The sequence below is a fragment of the Colletotrichum fioriniae genome (assembly GCF_027942845.1).
Source record: "Colletotrichum fioriniae strain IMI 355084 chromosome Unknown scaffold_7, whole genome shotgun sequence".
Classification (NCBI taxonomy): domain Eukaryota; kingdom Fungi; phylum Ascomycota; class Sordariomycetes; order Glomerellales; family Glomerellaceae; genus Colletotrichum; species Colletotrichum fioriniae.
Window position 1 is genome coordinate 1,713,214 of NW_027076843.1, and position 14,158 is coordinate 1,727,371.

The following is a 14,158-nucleotide window of genomic DNA, read 5'->3' on the forward strand; positions in this document are numbered from 1 at the left end:
AAAGGCTAGAGTAGACTACACTCCGTCTCGAGGTCCCTCCAACGCCCATTACGCATAGGGTCCAGCTGGCGCACTTTGGTCATCCATGTTTGTAGTTCTTCCGTCTCTTCTTCGCTGAGCTCTCTTCCTTCGATACGCGGCAGCGCCCTCGTGTAGTCCAGCAGCGCCTTGTAAATCCACGTGATGTCGTCGTAGTCTTCCAAAAGGTCCTTGATATCTTCAATTTCACGCCTCACGTAGGATGCCTTTTCCGTACTTGACAGACTCGGCGCGATCTTGGGCCGGCCATCTGGCTCGGTCATGTTCTGGACAAGGAAATGGTGGTAGAACCAGAGAGACTGGTCTTCTGGGCCCACGTTTAGTGCTTCGCGGACGAGGTCGAGTTCTGCTGTTCGTTAGCCGGCTTCAGTCGCAAACTGCATGAAGTACATATTGATATATATGGGATCGCTCGTACCGTCTTCCAGAAACTTTTGCCGTACCGCGTCGTCGGCACCGCGCTCCTCTAGCAGGCGGGGTATCAGGTTAGAGCGGTTATGCCACGCCGAGAAGTTGGACAGGTCCGTGTTGATCATCTTTGTCGTGTACGCGAACTCGGCCTCGACCAGGCTCTTGCCGTCGAGCGCCGCGCTTTCGAGGGTGGCGACGACTTTGCGCCGGTAGCCCCAGGCGTGGAAATTACGGCGGTCCTTGGTCAGCATCTTGGACACGAGGCCGAGCTCCTCCTCCCATATGCGACGGGCGATGGGCCTGGGTAGTATGTCGATGGCTTGTTGGAGGAGCCAGGAGCGGTATTTCCAGATCCAGTAGCTCTTTGGGAACTCGAGCAGGAGCGGGATCGTAAACATGAGCTCGCTCCTGAGGGTGTCTACCACCTTTTCGTCATTGGTCGCCGCCTCGACCGGCGGCTCATCAGCTGTTGTACCACTCCTCCCACTCCCTGGGACTGCTGGGGACGCGGGGCCTGGCGGGATCGCGGTCGAGGAAGATGGCGAGGCAGCGACGGAGGACGGAGGCGGAGTGCATGCTGCTGACGAACTCGCGGGCGGCGCCAACGGCGACGGCCCAGGCGAGGGTCTTGATAATGATCCACAGGTTAGGCAGCGCCTGCGGACGTTCCATGCCGTGTAGTGCTCCGGGTTCAGGCGCAGGATCTCCGTGGTCAGGGCGAGGGTCGCCGGGTCGGCCGGGTCGGCGGGCCGCGGCGAGGCGCGGAGGAGGGCGTCTTCGAGGGCGCGGAGGTTGGCGATCTTGGCGAGGTCGGCCTGGAGCTGGGCTTCGGTGCGTGGTTTCCGGGCTGTGCGGGCTATGCCGTGCTGTGCGTTTTTGACAAGTGAGCTTTGGAATAGGGGAGGGGACGGAGCGTGTGTAGATGTATCGGCGGTTGTGGGGTGTTTGGAGATGTGATGGAGGTTTTATTTGCTGGATAGAGGGGGGACGATGGGTGGAAAGGAGGAGAGACGCTGGGCCGGGAGGTAGTGACACTTACGCTTTCCATGGGGATCTGAGGGGTGCTCTATGAGAGCGGGAACAAGATCTGACAGGAAAATGGGAAGGTCGATCAGGGAAGACGGAGAGAAATTACAGTCCGCTCAAAGTCAAGTTTGGGGGCCGGGGGGTTGAAGGCGCTGCGAGCTGTGGGTGGCATGAAGCTGATGCGGGAACTTGGCGGCAGCGCGGGCGGCGCGCGCCAGAGCAGGGATTCCCCACTGCCCCGTCACGTCCGTCAAAGTACGTCAATTTAGCCAGTGGCCCGAGCTCCCGGTGAAGAAGACCCCGAGCAACGTCGTGCGTACGTACCTACCCACGTGCTACCTAGGTATGTACCTAGGTAAGGTACCTATCTACCTTATTACCTCTTTCCTCGAGCAGTTATCTTACACCTCCACTTCTTGCCTCGCCACTATGACAAGGCAGATCACGGACTAGCTATCCAGCGGCGAGTGCCAAGTCAGGCCTGATTGCATCTTTCATATGCCTTGGGTAATGGAGACGAAAGGCGTCTCGAACATGCAAAGGCTGAACCTGACCAAACGGCCTGGAAGTCAAGGTCGTGTTCTTAGTTGGGTATCCAGAAGGGAAATCAACAGTATTACCACTCCCATTGCATTCAGACTACGGGATAAAATCAGGCCTTCACCATTCATTTTCCATCTTATTGTTCTACACTTACCCTTATACTCCTAGTTGTTGCCCTGCTCCGCACTTTTGTTCCGCTACCACGTTTTTCAGCTGTCGCACAAGAGTGAGCTAGCCATTATCTGAATCGCTTCGATCAGCTTTGGCAAGAGCCCGAGACCATCGCACCTGAGGAAGAACTGGCCAAGCTGACTGACCTGCACAGCTTCCCGTGACGACGCTAGCTACTAACATGTATACAATGACACACCGATCTACCTGTTCTCATTTCCCTTGCTCTTCTTCTTCTTCTTCACCATCCGCCCTCCCTAAGAAATCATCTCTCCCTAGGACATGCATCGCTACATCCCTCGACGAGACGGAGCTCCCCTCTCCGAAAAGATCCGTATGAAGCAAGACCATCTGCCACTGCCTACTACACTGCCTGCCTGCCGTCCCGTACCCGCTCCCGTCTCCGTCGATGGGCCGTCGGTCTTGTCCCCAACGTCTTCCAAGCGCCCTTCTCCGGCCTCATCTACTCCCTGTAGACGAATCCGAACAAAGTTCTTTGGGCCGCGGCCGAAGGAAGAGGAGGAACACCAACGACACGAAGAGAGACTGGCTAAGGCCTTGGAGATCGACAAGACAGCCAAAATTCTCGATTTCAGGGTTCATCCGGCCCGGGCACCAAGAGCAGAGTATACAATCCAGATATTCGCATCTTCCACGGGTAAGTTGCGTTTTGCCAAGGACCATCTGTGCTTCATTAAGCTTACACTCGTTGCCAGACTCAATCAAATTACAACGCAGCCTGCCAGCGGCGCCGTACAGAGTCCTCCAAGCGCCGGGCCTGGAGGATGACTACTACCGCTCGCCCTTGGCCTACTCTTCTACCTGCCAATGCTTAGCTGTGGCTCTGGGAAACACCGTCTACCGATGGTCGGAATGGCATGATCCCCAACCTGTCTACCGCACTCCTCACCAGCGACATACGAGCCTGACGTCTCTGTCATTTTCCTCAACCGAGGGAAACAAGGCCATTCTAGCCTTTGCACGCAAGGATGGTTACTTTGGTCTCCTGTCGTTCATTGACGAAATGCTTCCGCGGTTTTGGTTTCACCACCCCTTTCCGGTCGAATGTGTCAGCTAGCGGCCATCAGTGACGAAAAGACCATCACAAAACCCCTTCATCTCGAGCGCTACAGTGCCGACAGAGGACCTTCTTGTTGGCGATGGTCGAGGAAACATCCTGCACTACGTCGTTGAGTGGCCCAGCTTGTGGGAGGTATCTCGTGACACTTGGTTTGGTAAAGTGACGCCCGTTGCCAAGATTGCAGCGCACACCTCGCAGATTTGTGCGCTGGTCTGGTCTCCCAATGGCCAAGACTTTGTTTCCGGGAGCAATGACAACACGGCCTGCTACTTTGAGATACAACGATTGGACCAACAGAGCAGGTACCACAACTTAGCTACGGCTCTGATCCGTAAAAGCCGCCGGTCAAAAAGTGATTGGAGCCTGCTAGGAAGAGATAATATGTATTCTCGACCAAAAGAGTATGAAGCGAGCGGCAATGGATTGAGCCCTAGCGTTGAGACGTTGTTCGACGTCACTCCGATAAGCGCAACAATCGAGGCTGGTGTTATTGGAGGCATCCCTACAACGTTACAAGCGCCTACAGAAGATCTGCGAGTGTTTGGACGAGGAATGGAAACGCACTGTTGGCGACACGAAGCTGCAATAAAGGCAATCGCCTTCTGCCCCTGGCAGAACGGGCTCGTTGCCACTGGTGGCGGCTTGGGCGACAAGTGCATCCACTTCTTCCACACGACGTCTAGCATACCACTGGTCACCATCGATGTCGGTGCGCAGGTCACCTCGTTGATCTGGTCTACGACACGGCGGGAAATAGCAGCTACGTTTGGCTACAGCCATGGCTATGCGCAAACCGAGCACCCATATCGTCTTATTGTCTTCAGCTGGCCGTCTTGTCGGCAAGTCGGGGCTATTGCTTGGGCGGGTGGCCCACGGGCCTTGTACGCCATTCCGTACCCAGGAGGACCGTCAGATGCGCTCAAGGGAAGTCGTACGGCAAAAGAAGGAACTATTGTTGTGGCATCGAGCGACGAGACTCTCAAATTTCATGAAGTCTGGCAGGATAAGCCAAAATCGACGACCGGAGGCGCCGTTGGCATGTTGGGCGGTAGTGACATTCTCGAGGCTCTTGGTGGGATCGATAAGGATGGAGACGTCATTCGATAAATCGCGAGAGGAGATAGTTGCATGCTTCGAGGGATTATCAAGTTTACAATGAATGTCAACATGAAGTATTCGTCCCGTTGACACACCAAACACCTATCTGCATGTATATTCATGAATCGAACTTGAGACTTTTCATCTGGCTGTCAGCATCACTCTTCATACTGACGTGGTACGAAGACCAAAAAGCATTTTATCTCGTATGCCTTATAGGCGCCGTGATGACGCTGGTGAGACGATGCTCGGGCTGGCCCTGACTACATTACCTGGAACTGAGCGTTGCTTTTGAAACATTATGAGCTGGTCAATTCCCCTTTGGTGGACTTTGGAAATTTGGCACAGTAAACATCGGGCTCATGAGTACCAGAAGCTAGCTGCCTTAGGCAGGTATAAATGAGGTGGTGAGAAGAGCAAGTCTTATAAGCTGACTGATATAAAAGTATATGTTACGTTGCAGCCAGAAGAATGTACGCTGATCGAGGCAACAGAGCTCATTCTTTACAGAAGTACACGCTGGTCTAGCAGAAGAGAAAGAGAGATACACTTCGCCGGTGTAGGAATGTTGACTTCATTACCTTAGTCTATAAGAGATGATGCAGATTGTGAGATGTGAGGTGTAGTGCATGCATCATCAACCTGGAAGGCCAACGTGGACAACACGCAAAGCACTGCAGTTCTAGGCCCCCCATTTATTGGGCTAGGTGACCCCGAACCACCGGAGGCGCTAACACCCCAGCACGCGGGAGACAAAATCATCCGCCGGTCCATTCAAGCTCTCTCTTTCTACCCAAGGCCTATCCAGCACTAATTAAGTCAGGATACCTCAGAAAAGACTACGTGTCAAAAGAGAATTACCTAGGGTATTTTCTGAGTATTTTGGAATTATTTTATCTCTTCTAGTTGATGTTGAACGGGCATGTTTTGGCCCAGGAGGCAGGAGGATGAATCTGTTACCCGCGTGCCCATGCACCCTTGAAAGCATACGGACCCAAAGACCCCTGTCGCTGCGGCGCCGCCTGCACAGAAACGCAACTCACAGTCCTTGTTGCGGACGACCTGACGTCCTGAGCGCTTGTCTCACACCCCCCGTCTCCGTCCGTCCCCCCGTTCCCCAGCGCATGAACACCTCCAAAACGTCCCCCGAATCCGCAACCACTCCGGATCATCCAGGAACAACGTTTGCAACCATCGTCATCCCTTCCAATCCGAATCTCCTGCTTGTGCACTCTGCCTTCCATTACGAGCACCGGTCGGCAATCATAACATCCACATACCCACCAAGTAAAATAAACTCGAAAATCCATCCCCACAGAAACATTCGCAACAAGACAAAAGACCAAGAACATGTCCACCCTGAACCAGCTTTACCTGCTTGCCGACCACGTCAAGCTCTCCCTCCTGGAGCGTCAGCGCGCCCTGTCGCTCAACCTCGACGCCGACACCCAGGACGGACACATCTCCCGCTCGCTCGACCAGTTCAAAGATGGCCTGGAAGCATTAGACGCCGAGGCCAAGCGCCTGCAGGGTGCCGGCGATGAGAGGTGAGCTTCCTCCCCCCTTTGGTCCTGTTCCCTTACCTATGCGACGGAATCCTCCATAACCGACGTCATGCCGGGATGTTTCTCCCAAATTCCGCGCGAGAGCATCGTGGCCCATATTCTGTGCGTTGTACGGTATGCTAATCTGGATCCTACTTCCCGCAGCGCCGCCCTGAACATCACCGACTCCCTCCCCGCCCTCCAGAAGCAGTTCTCAGACCTGACCTCCCAATTCCACGGGTTCTCCAACCCCTCCACCTCCTCCACCACAACCTCGCCAAACGACCCCTCTCTCGCCGCCGACTTTGACGCCGCCCAGTCCACGAAGCCCCTCAAGGGCTCCCTCCGCGGCCTCCCCGGCGGCGCCTCGAACAACAACAAGACCGTCCGCTTCACCGATTCCCCCGGCGCCGCCGCAGCAGCAACAGCTGAAGAAGACGCCGCCACCGCGGCACTCTTCGGCCCCGGCCGGTATCGCGACGACCCGGCCGACACGGCGGGCTACCGCGACCAGGCCGAGGGCATGGACAACCAGCAGATCCACGCATACCACTCGCAAATCATGCGCGACCAGGACGACCACCTGGACCGGCTCGGCGAGTCCATCGGGCGGCAGAGGGAGCTGAGCATGCAGATTGGCGACGAGCTCGACTCGCACGTCGCCATGCTGGACGAGGTGGACGAGGTCGTGGACCGGCACCAGGGCCGGCTCGACCGGGCGCGGCGGTCGCTGGGGAAAGTCGCGAGGGACGCAGGGGAGAATAAGCAGATGATGACCATTGTCGTGCTCATCATCATTCTCGTTTTGCTGATTGCGATTCTGAAATGAAGAGTGAGGGGATGGAACGATGAAGAAAGAGAGCAGCGGCAGCAGCTGCAGCGGATGGGTTGTAGTCATGGACGGACAACCTCTCTTTGATTTTTTGTTTCAATGGGGTTTCTCTCTTTGGTTTGAGATTCGTCCTCGTTAGAGAGACAGGCATGAGAGACATTTAGGTACTTGTCTACAGTCTTTCGAGTAAAAGGCGCATAGCATGGTTTGGCGTTTTAGGAGTCTTTCTTTCAATCAGAGTCGATTTCTTCGTCTATTATAGCAATCATTCTTTTGATATCTCTCGGTTATGCAATCCAAAGGGATTCGCGAAGAAAGCCTACGCGGCCCCGGATAAAGAGGTGGAGAGGGCAAACGGAACAGAATGGTTGATCCACATTTTGGTATAATGTATCATCATGAACGTGAACGCGCTCCTGCGATGGGCACGCATTTGCAAATGCATTTCCGCGTTCGAAAGAGTATCATCTTCATTTTGGTGTCGTTGAGCCTTCATATATGCGCTCCAGCATTTCGGATCTCGAAGCAGCCACAACAGCTTCAACATCATCATCGGTCTATTAGTCTAGTTGGTTAGGACGTCGGATTCTGATTCTCAGAACCTTCCGTAGGCCCAGGTTCGAATCCTGGATGGACCTCTTTCTCTTTTTGTCACTTTCAAATATGATTCGATTCTCATGATAGTGATACCAGCATTCTTTTTTGGCCTATATATTATGAGGGATATTTGGGTCCGTTGCGTGAAGATAATTGGGAGTTCAGACGGTACAATTGCTGTGATAGCTTCACTCGATGAGTCCAAGCCTCATTTGGTTAAAACAAGCCAGGCGTCGCCTCGATGCCTACTACTTTATTTTTCACAACTATTCAACATACAACAGCTTGCACAATCGGTCGTTACAACTGCGAACTATGTGCGACAAGAGTATGAGAAGATAAGCCTCGTCGCGTCTTAGACAACGTTAACTCTAAGCTAGTAAAATAAACTCCCGCCTTCGCCCGTTTCCGAATCAAGCCTATTCCAACTGTTAACACACACACACACTTACACAAAAGTTCTATATCCTCACAACAATAGCCTCCCGCACCAAACGATCCTGAACGCCCCCAACAGCAGCAGCATTCACAAATACAGTCCTCCCCGTACGCCTCCGTCCCCCTTGCCACCACAGCACCCATCCCCAGACCAAGAAACACCAGCCCAGACCAAGCAAGGCCTTGACCCAAGCCATCACCACATTACCTACACCACCACAACCACCACCACCGCCGCCGCCGCCGCCGCCGCCAGCAGCAGCCACCGCAAAAGCCTCAGCCTCCAACAAGACCACCTCCTCGTACGCCGCCTGCAGCCCGTCAAACGCGACCGCCTCCCGCCCGCGACCGCAGTGCACGTGCCCAAAGACGTGCAGCCGCGGCCGCGCGCGCCAGACTTCGGCCAGGAGCATCTCGCACCCCCAGTGGCCGCGCGGGTCGTCCATGTGGCCCTTTGGCGGCGCGTGGGTGACGAGGATGTCTGTTCCGGGCGGGATGGTGCCGCGCCAGGGGTCGCCTGAGTTGTCGCTGTCGTTGTCGACGTCGGCCTTGCGCCAGGAGGTGGTGGAGGTGGTGGAGGAGGAGGAGAAAGAGGAGGAAGAGGAGCAATAGGGGGCAGCGCCGCCGGAGCGCGGATACTGAAAGGCCCAGTTTCCGTGTCGCGGCGTATACGGACTACCGTAGATGCGGATCTTGCGGTCAGCGTACGTCCTGTTCCCGTCGTTGGGGCGGCGCGGGGGTATCGTGAGGGTCGTTGTTGTGCGGTTTAGGTAGATGATGTCGCCCCAGTCCAGAGGTGATCCGTCGCCGTCGTCGTCGTCATCTTCATCTTCATCTCTTCTGCTTGTGATCGAGTAACTATCGTTATCTTGTGACTGTCCACCAACCCTGATCCCCTTCTCGCCCCTCCTCCGTCCATACCCCGCCTCATCCAAACACAAATCATGATTCCCCGCAACAACGACCTTGAACCGGTGCGGCTGCGCCCGAATCCACCTCAACGCCTCCCTCAGCTCCCTCTTGGTGCCCGAGGCCGTGAGGTCGCCCGCGTGCACGAGGACGTCTCCCGGCGGCAGGCGCGGTTTGGTGTTGTGTGTGTCGGAGACGCAGACTACGGTCACGGCGTCGTCGTTGTTGCCGTCGTTGCCGTTGCGGTGGGGATACACCACGGGATGCGAAACGGGGAAAAAGTCGTAGAGATATCTGGCTATTGTCGAGAGGGGGTTGGAGAGGAGATGGTTTACGACTCCGTCGTCTTCCGGACGGCTGAGGATGGCGTCTAAGCCGGATGAGGAGCGGAAGAGTGGCATTTTTTTTCTCTCTCTCTTTTTCGCTCCCTTTTTTGTTTTTTTTTTGTTTTGGCCTCTGTGTTGTTTTGAGTGTTGTAAGTGATGTATCCTGAGCTTTTGTTCAACTGTAAGCCCTTGTAATGCACCTTTTTGGATGATACTGCCTGGTTCGTGTAAGTCGCCAGCTGTCTCTTCAACGCTGCTTTGCTTTTGATGAGGTGAGACGGACAGAGCCGGTATATATCTCTCCAGCGAATAAGGAGATGACACAGAAATTGCGGCCAAAAAAAAACAAAAAACAAAAAAAAAAACCCTACTGTGAGTTTATATAGTCACTCTGACAAACGACAAGAAGAGTACCAAACACATTTTGCGGAGGGCGGGTAAAGTTCCATCATAAGTGAGAAAACCTCAAGCCATCTCCGATGAGTAGTAGGTATTGTATGCAAACGAACAGGGTGATGAGAGAATTCCCTTTCGAACCACTCAGAAAATCCGCGTGATTGCCCCCTCCAATGGAATGACATGATTGTGACAAAATCACCAGATCTGTATCCCCCCATCCCCTTCCCCTGTAACGTGGGCCAACTTCTGACGAGGCCTGGCAACGCGATTCCGTGATGACATACCATAGACTGTGACGCGGTTTCGGACAACCAGATGGACTGCTTGTTTTCCTTTACCCGAAAATACCTACCATTTCATCAACACAGCTTTGGATACCTTGATGATACCCTCACATTCTACCCCAAAAGGGTCCTCTGATCTTTGCAGCGCTGCTTCCTGGGGAGTCAACATGGAATTGCCAGTTTGAATAGAACAACTGATGCTGGGACAGAAAGCTGGCGTGCTCTACTGTGCTATGAACAAAAACAGATTCCAAAGGCCGTCATGGTAAAAAGCAGGAAGGCGCTTCATGTAGCATCAATCGCAGTCACCAAATACCTTATCCTGACCTAGGTAGGCCCAAGGGTTGCAAACATATCAACGGACATTACATCAAGTCAAGTTAACTCCCTGTCAAGAATTTGGGTATGCATATTTCCTTTCCGATGAGAGACTAGGTATTTGTAAGATGGAGGAAAATAAAGCGACAGCAACGACTACGCCGACAAAACACCACCTTCCGCCGCCGTAGGATAGAACAAAAAAAGCTATCCGCCAGGAAAAAAATTCCACAAAACTTCTTTTTTTTGGAAACCCATCTTTCCCCCAACTCATTCCTCGCCAACAAAAAAAGAAAAAAAAAAAAAGTAGCTTGGAGACGTGACCGAGACCCCGACGGGCAAATCAGACAATGCGAGGCGGCTCGAGGGATAAACAACATGAAACAGTGAGCCCGAGCTAGACAGTAGCCGAGCGTGATATCGTACAGGTAGGGGGGGGGGGGGGAGGAATATGGACAAACTTTGTTGTCTCGATTAGCCTCTGCGTATCTCGATTGCTGGGCGACAACTTGCTACCGTTGCACCGTTGCTCCATGTGGAGGGGCTCAGGAGCCTCATTCGACCCGAGACATCCCCACTTGCGCTGCAGACAGTTGGTGAAGTCTCGTCCCAAGGTTGTGCAGGAACTTGCCTGCCCTTCCAGGTGGGCTTGGTCGAGAGTGGAGGGTGACCTAGATGCCAAACGAGATCGACATAGGATATGTGGTGGATTGAGCTTCCAGCCAACACCGAACGTCCAAAATGCTTGCCAAACACCCGCATATGAACAGCCCTGAGATCCCAGAGCCAGAAAGCCAAGCACTAAGACGCCGCCATGCTGCATAATGATGACATAAAAAAAAAGGCATTACTGAGCCTGCGTAGCCAGACTCATATTAGAGCATAACCTGGATGTCCAAAGACACCCCTCCAGCTTACGCCGGGTTGCCCTTCATTCTCTTTGCCATCCGCGGCGTAGGGGGCTTGCCCTTGTTCTGAACTCCGTTGACCTGAGGACCACCCGGGGTAGGTGCCTGGGAGCCGTCCTCCTCCATCTTCACACCGGATGGGCGTCTTCGCTTGTTGGAAGCTGGAGACGTGTTTGCACTAGGTCCGCTGGAGCTGGTGCCTTGCTGGCTCTGTTGCATTTGCATGCCGGGTGCCTGCATGTGGCCTTGCGCAGGGCTTCCAGTGACGTGAGGCGAGCCAGGAAGCTGCATATGCGGCTGAGCCGGGCTCGCACCCATCGGGAACTGGCCGAAGCTGGGTGTCCTGGGAGCTTGGGGCATCGGCTGACCGTTCATGACCTGTGGCTGGGCGTTGATCTGGCCGACATACTGCTCAAGAGCAGCGTACGGGCCAAGGTTAGGGTGGTTGTGGTAGAAGGCGAAAAGGGGGTTCATTTGGCCGATCACTTCAGCAATCTGCATGTCATCTTTAGTGCCGGAGATCCACATGCATGCGCGGGCGAGCTGTCACATACCTCGAGGAACTGGAACACAGCTTCAGTAACCCCCATGCCCCTCTTGACCGCCGACTCCGGAAGGTCCACCAATGCTTCTGGCGGAGGATTTTGCGGGGACTTCATAAGGCGAGCCTTGCCCTTCTTGCTCATTTCTGGGGAGGTCTTGGTGTCAGGGGAGTTAACCTTGTGCCACTCCTTCACCCAGTTGTGCACAGGCTTCGCAGCTTCGATAGCGGCCTTTCTAGAAATGTATTCTTCGTGGTTGGTTGTCAAAAACTCGAAGAGTTCAATTTTTTGCTCTGCATCAAAGTGGGCTCTGACGGTGCCCGTAGCGACAAGCTGCGCGCAGTGTTAGAAGTTGTTTCTGTCCTCGGCAACAGGAGCTATTGACTCACGTGCGAACCGCTATCGTACCAGTAGACCAAACTGGACTTTGTGTTCTCAATCCAGTGGCCATCGCCGGGAAGCGGTCGGTCCGTCGTCCCCTTTTCCATGATCAACTGCATGTTCTTGACACCGCTGTCAAAGTGCGTGTGGAAGTATCGAGGAAGTGCGGGGTAGGTTATCTCGTATTGCTTGTCTGCTTGGTCTTCGACGTCGGTGATGTGTACCGAGTGTCGGAATACGCCCTTCGTGGAGAAGAATTGATTGACGAAGCTGTTCCAGTAGGACAGGTCGTCTTTGCCCTTGGGGCCCTGGATTTTCTGTCAGTGAGCTGTGACTGGGTGCTGTCTTTAGTTTCGACTTACGGGAAAGCCGCTCAAATGTTCGCTAAACTGCATCAACTTCAGTAGGCAGTGTCCCTTCATTCCTTCCCTTCTTTGTTGTTGAGCAATAGCCATGCTGTTGGCGACGGCAGCCTGAGCCGCAGCCTGCTGCGCGGGGTTCATTTGTTGCGGTCCAGGTTGGGGAGCCATTTGAGGAGGACCCTGCGGTTGGGCTTGAGGCTGAGGAGGCTGCGGTTGTTGGTTCGGGGCCGGACCCGGAGTCTGAGACGGCGTGGGCTGTCCCGCAGATTGAGGGTTGACGGGTTGTGCGGGTTGCTGCTGTGGTGTCTGATGCGGTGTCTGCTGGGGTTGCGGTTGAGGCTGCTGCGGTCCGCCTTGGGGTTGCTGGCCCTGTTGCTGCTGCTGTTGCGCTTGCTGCTGGGCCTGTTGTTGAGCCTGTTGCTGGGCCTGCTGTTGCTGAGCCTGCTGTTGAGCCTGTTGCTGCTGGGCCTGTTGCTGTTGCATTGCCATCTGGGCCTGCTGAAGGCTTTGCATGTGCTGAGGGTTCATCTGCACCGGCTGGCCAGGCTGTTGTTGGCCCTGTTGCATCTGTTGATTCTGTTGAGCGACGGCTTGCTGCTGGAGAGCGATCTGCTGAGCGAGCATCGCCTGTGCCTGGGGGTTATGCTGCTGCTGTACCCTATCGTAAGCAATGTGAGTACCAAGATGGATATGCGATATTTACCGGCCGCATGCCCTGCCTCATGGCCGCGATCTGAGCTGCGTTCATCGGGTTCATTGGCATTCCCATCGGCATACCATTGACGCCCGCCATATTCGCGTTGAAGGCCTGTTGGGCCATGAGTGCTTGTCGCGCCTGTTGCTGCTGCTGGAACAAGCGCTGCTGCGCCATCTGGGTGGCATGCGCCATCGCCGCTGGAGTTTGGACTACGCGACTTGGTTAGTAGGGAAGCAAGTAGACAAGAAGGCGAGGGTGAGGAAACTCGACGTACAATTACCAAACTGATTTTGCTGGAACATTTGGTTTTGGGCAGGATTGAGATGCTGCAGAGCGTGAGCGTTCGGACCTCCAGCACCCGGCGGCATGCCGCCCATCAACTGATTTGGATTAACCTGACCACCAGGCCCTGATACTGCCATGTGCATCTGGTGAGGCATTCCTCCGCCCGGGCCTTGCTGCCCTGGGTTGTGAGGCATACCCTGGGCCATGGGGTGCCCGGGTACACCTGGATGCTGTTGCATACCGGCAGGATGGCCTGCAAAAGACGGTCCCATACTCGTCATCATGTCTTCGGCGTGTCGATGATCCACAGCGTGGATATCGACGTGTCTTCCCTTCGTACTATCTCATGCGCCTGCGTGCAAAGGTGGTCTATCTCGACAACGATCGTCAATCGGGGCCGCAAAGGTACGAAGAACTGGAGCGGCCGGAGTTGCGGAGATGGGCGCGACGCGGAAAGCGATGGAGTCGTGATTTGCAAGACGCGGGAAGTGGTGTCAATCGCGTGGTGCGGGTGCGGGCGGGCTCGACTAGCGTTATCGATTGCGATAGGAGTCGTTGAATGCGAACGGCCGGGTCAACAGGTGAAGAGGGACTGAGAAGGCATCGATGATCGGCGTGACGACAACGGTGGGTGGGCGATATTGTGGTAAGAGGTCGGGGTGCGACGACAAACGACGAAAGAAGTGGAAGTGAGATGTAGGGGAGGTGAGATGGCGGGTGGGTAGGTGCCCTGCGACCAAAGGAGAGCCCGACAGAGTGACGGGGAGAAAGTTGGCGTCGGCAAAGACGTGGGCGACTAGAGAAGGGAAAATGGGTTGGTTGTCTAAGGTAATCTCGAAAGGATGGGTACGACGGACGCAAAGACGTGTCGACGTTTCGCGCGATAGCGAAAGCGAGCGGAATAGAGGTGGGAATCTCGTGAGAGTGGACGACGGATGCTTCAATCGACCAGTGTCGATGACATTCG

The 14,158-nt window shown here is 54.7% G+C and overlaps 4 protein-coding genes and 1 non-coding gene across 5 annotated transcripts; 2 read left to right on the top strand and 3 right to left on the bottom strand.

Annotated features, from left to right (window-relative positions):
* Positions 1–5: 5 nt before the first annotated feature.
* On the bottom strand, positions 6–1,498 carry BET4 (Rab geranylgeranyltransferase; the record flags this gene model as incomplete). Its single annotated transcript, XM_053197726.1, has 3 exons — positions 6–388; positions 458–1,316; positions 1,490–1,498. 3 exons carry the CDS (start codon positions 1,496–1,498, stop codon positions 6–8), a joined length of 1,251 nt encoding a protein of 416 aa, XP_053044804.1.
* A 4,221-nt stretch (positions 1,499–5,719) lies between these two features.
* Positions 5,720–6,742, top strand: N0V96_006640 (uncharacterized protein; the record flags this gene model as incomplete). Its single annotated transcript, XM_053197727.1, has 2 exons — positions 5,720–5,916; positions 6,079–6,742. 2 exons carry the CDS (start codon positions 5,720–5,722, stop codon positions 6,740–6,742), a joined length of 861 nt encoding a protein of 286 aa, XP_053044805.1.
* A 557-nt stretch (positions 6,743–7,299) lies between these two features.
* Positions 7,300–7,383, top strand: N0V96_006641. Its single transcript has one exon. It is a non-coding gene; the product is annotated as a tRNA-Gln (tRNA).
* Positions 7,384–7,803: 420 nt separating this feature from the next.
* N0V96_006642 (uncharacterized protein) lies at positions 7,804–9,090 on the bottom strand (the record flags this gene model as incomplete). Its single annotated transcript, XM_053197728.1, has 1 exon — positions 7,804–9,090. One exon carries the CDS (start codon positions 9,088–9,090, stop codon positions 7,804–7,806), a length of 1,287 nt encoding a protein of 428 aa, XP_053044806.1.
* A 1,840-nt stretch (positions 9,091–10,930) lies between these two features.
* Positions 10,931–13,397, bottom strand: N0V96_006643 (uncharacterized protein; the record flags this gene model as incomplete). Its single annotated transcript, XM_065757785.1, has 6 exons — positions 10,931–11,419; positions 11,479–11,799; positions 11,856–12,155; positions 12,210–12,860; positions 12,913–13,115; positions 13,187–13,397. The coding sequence occupies 6 exons, from the start codon at positions 13,395–13,397 to the stop codon at positions 10,931–10,933; spliced, it is 2,175 nt and encodes a 724-aa protein (XP_065613702.1).
* Positions 13,398–14,158: the final 761 nt, after the last annotated feature.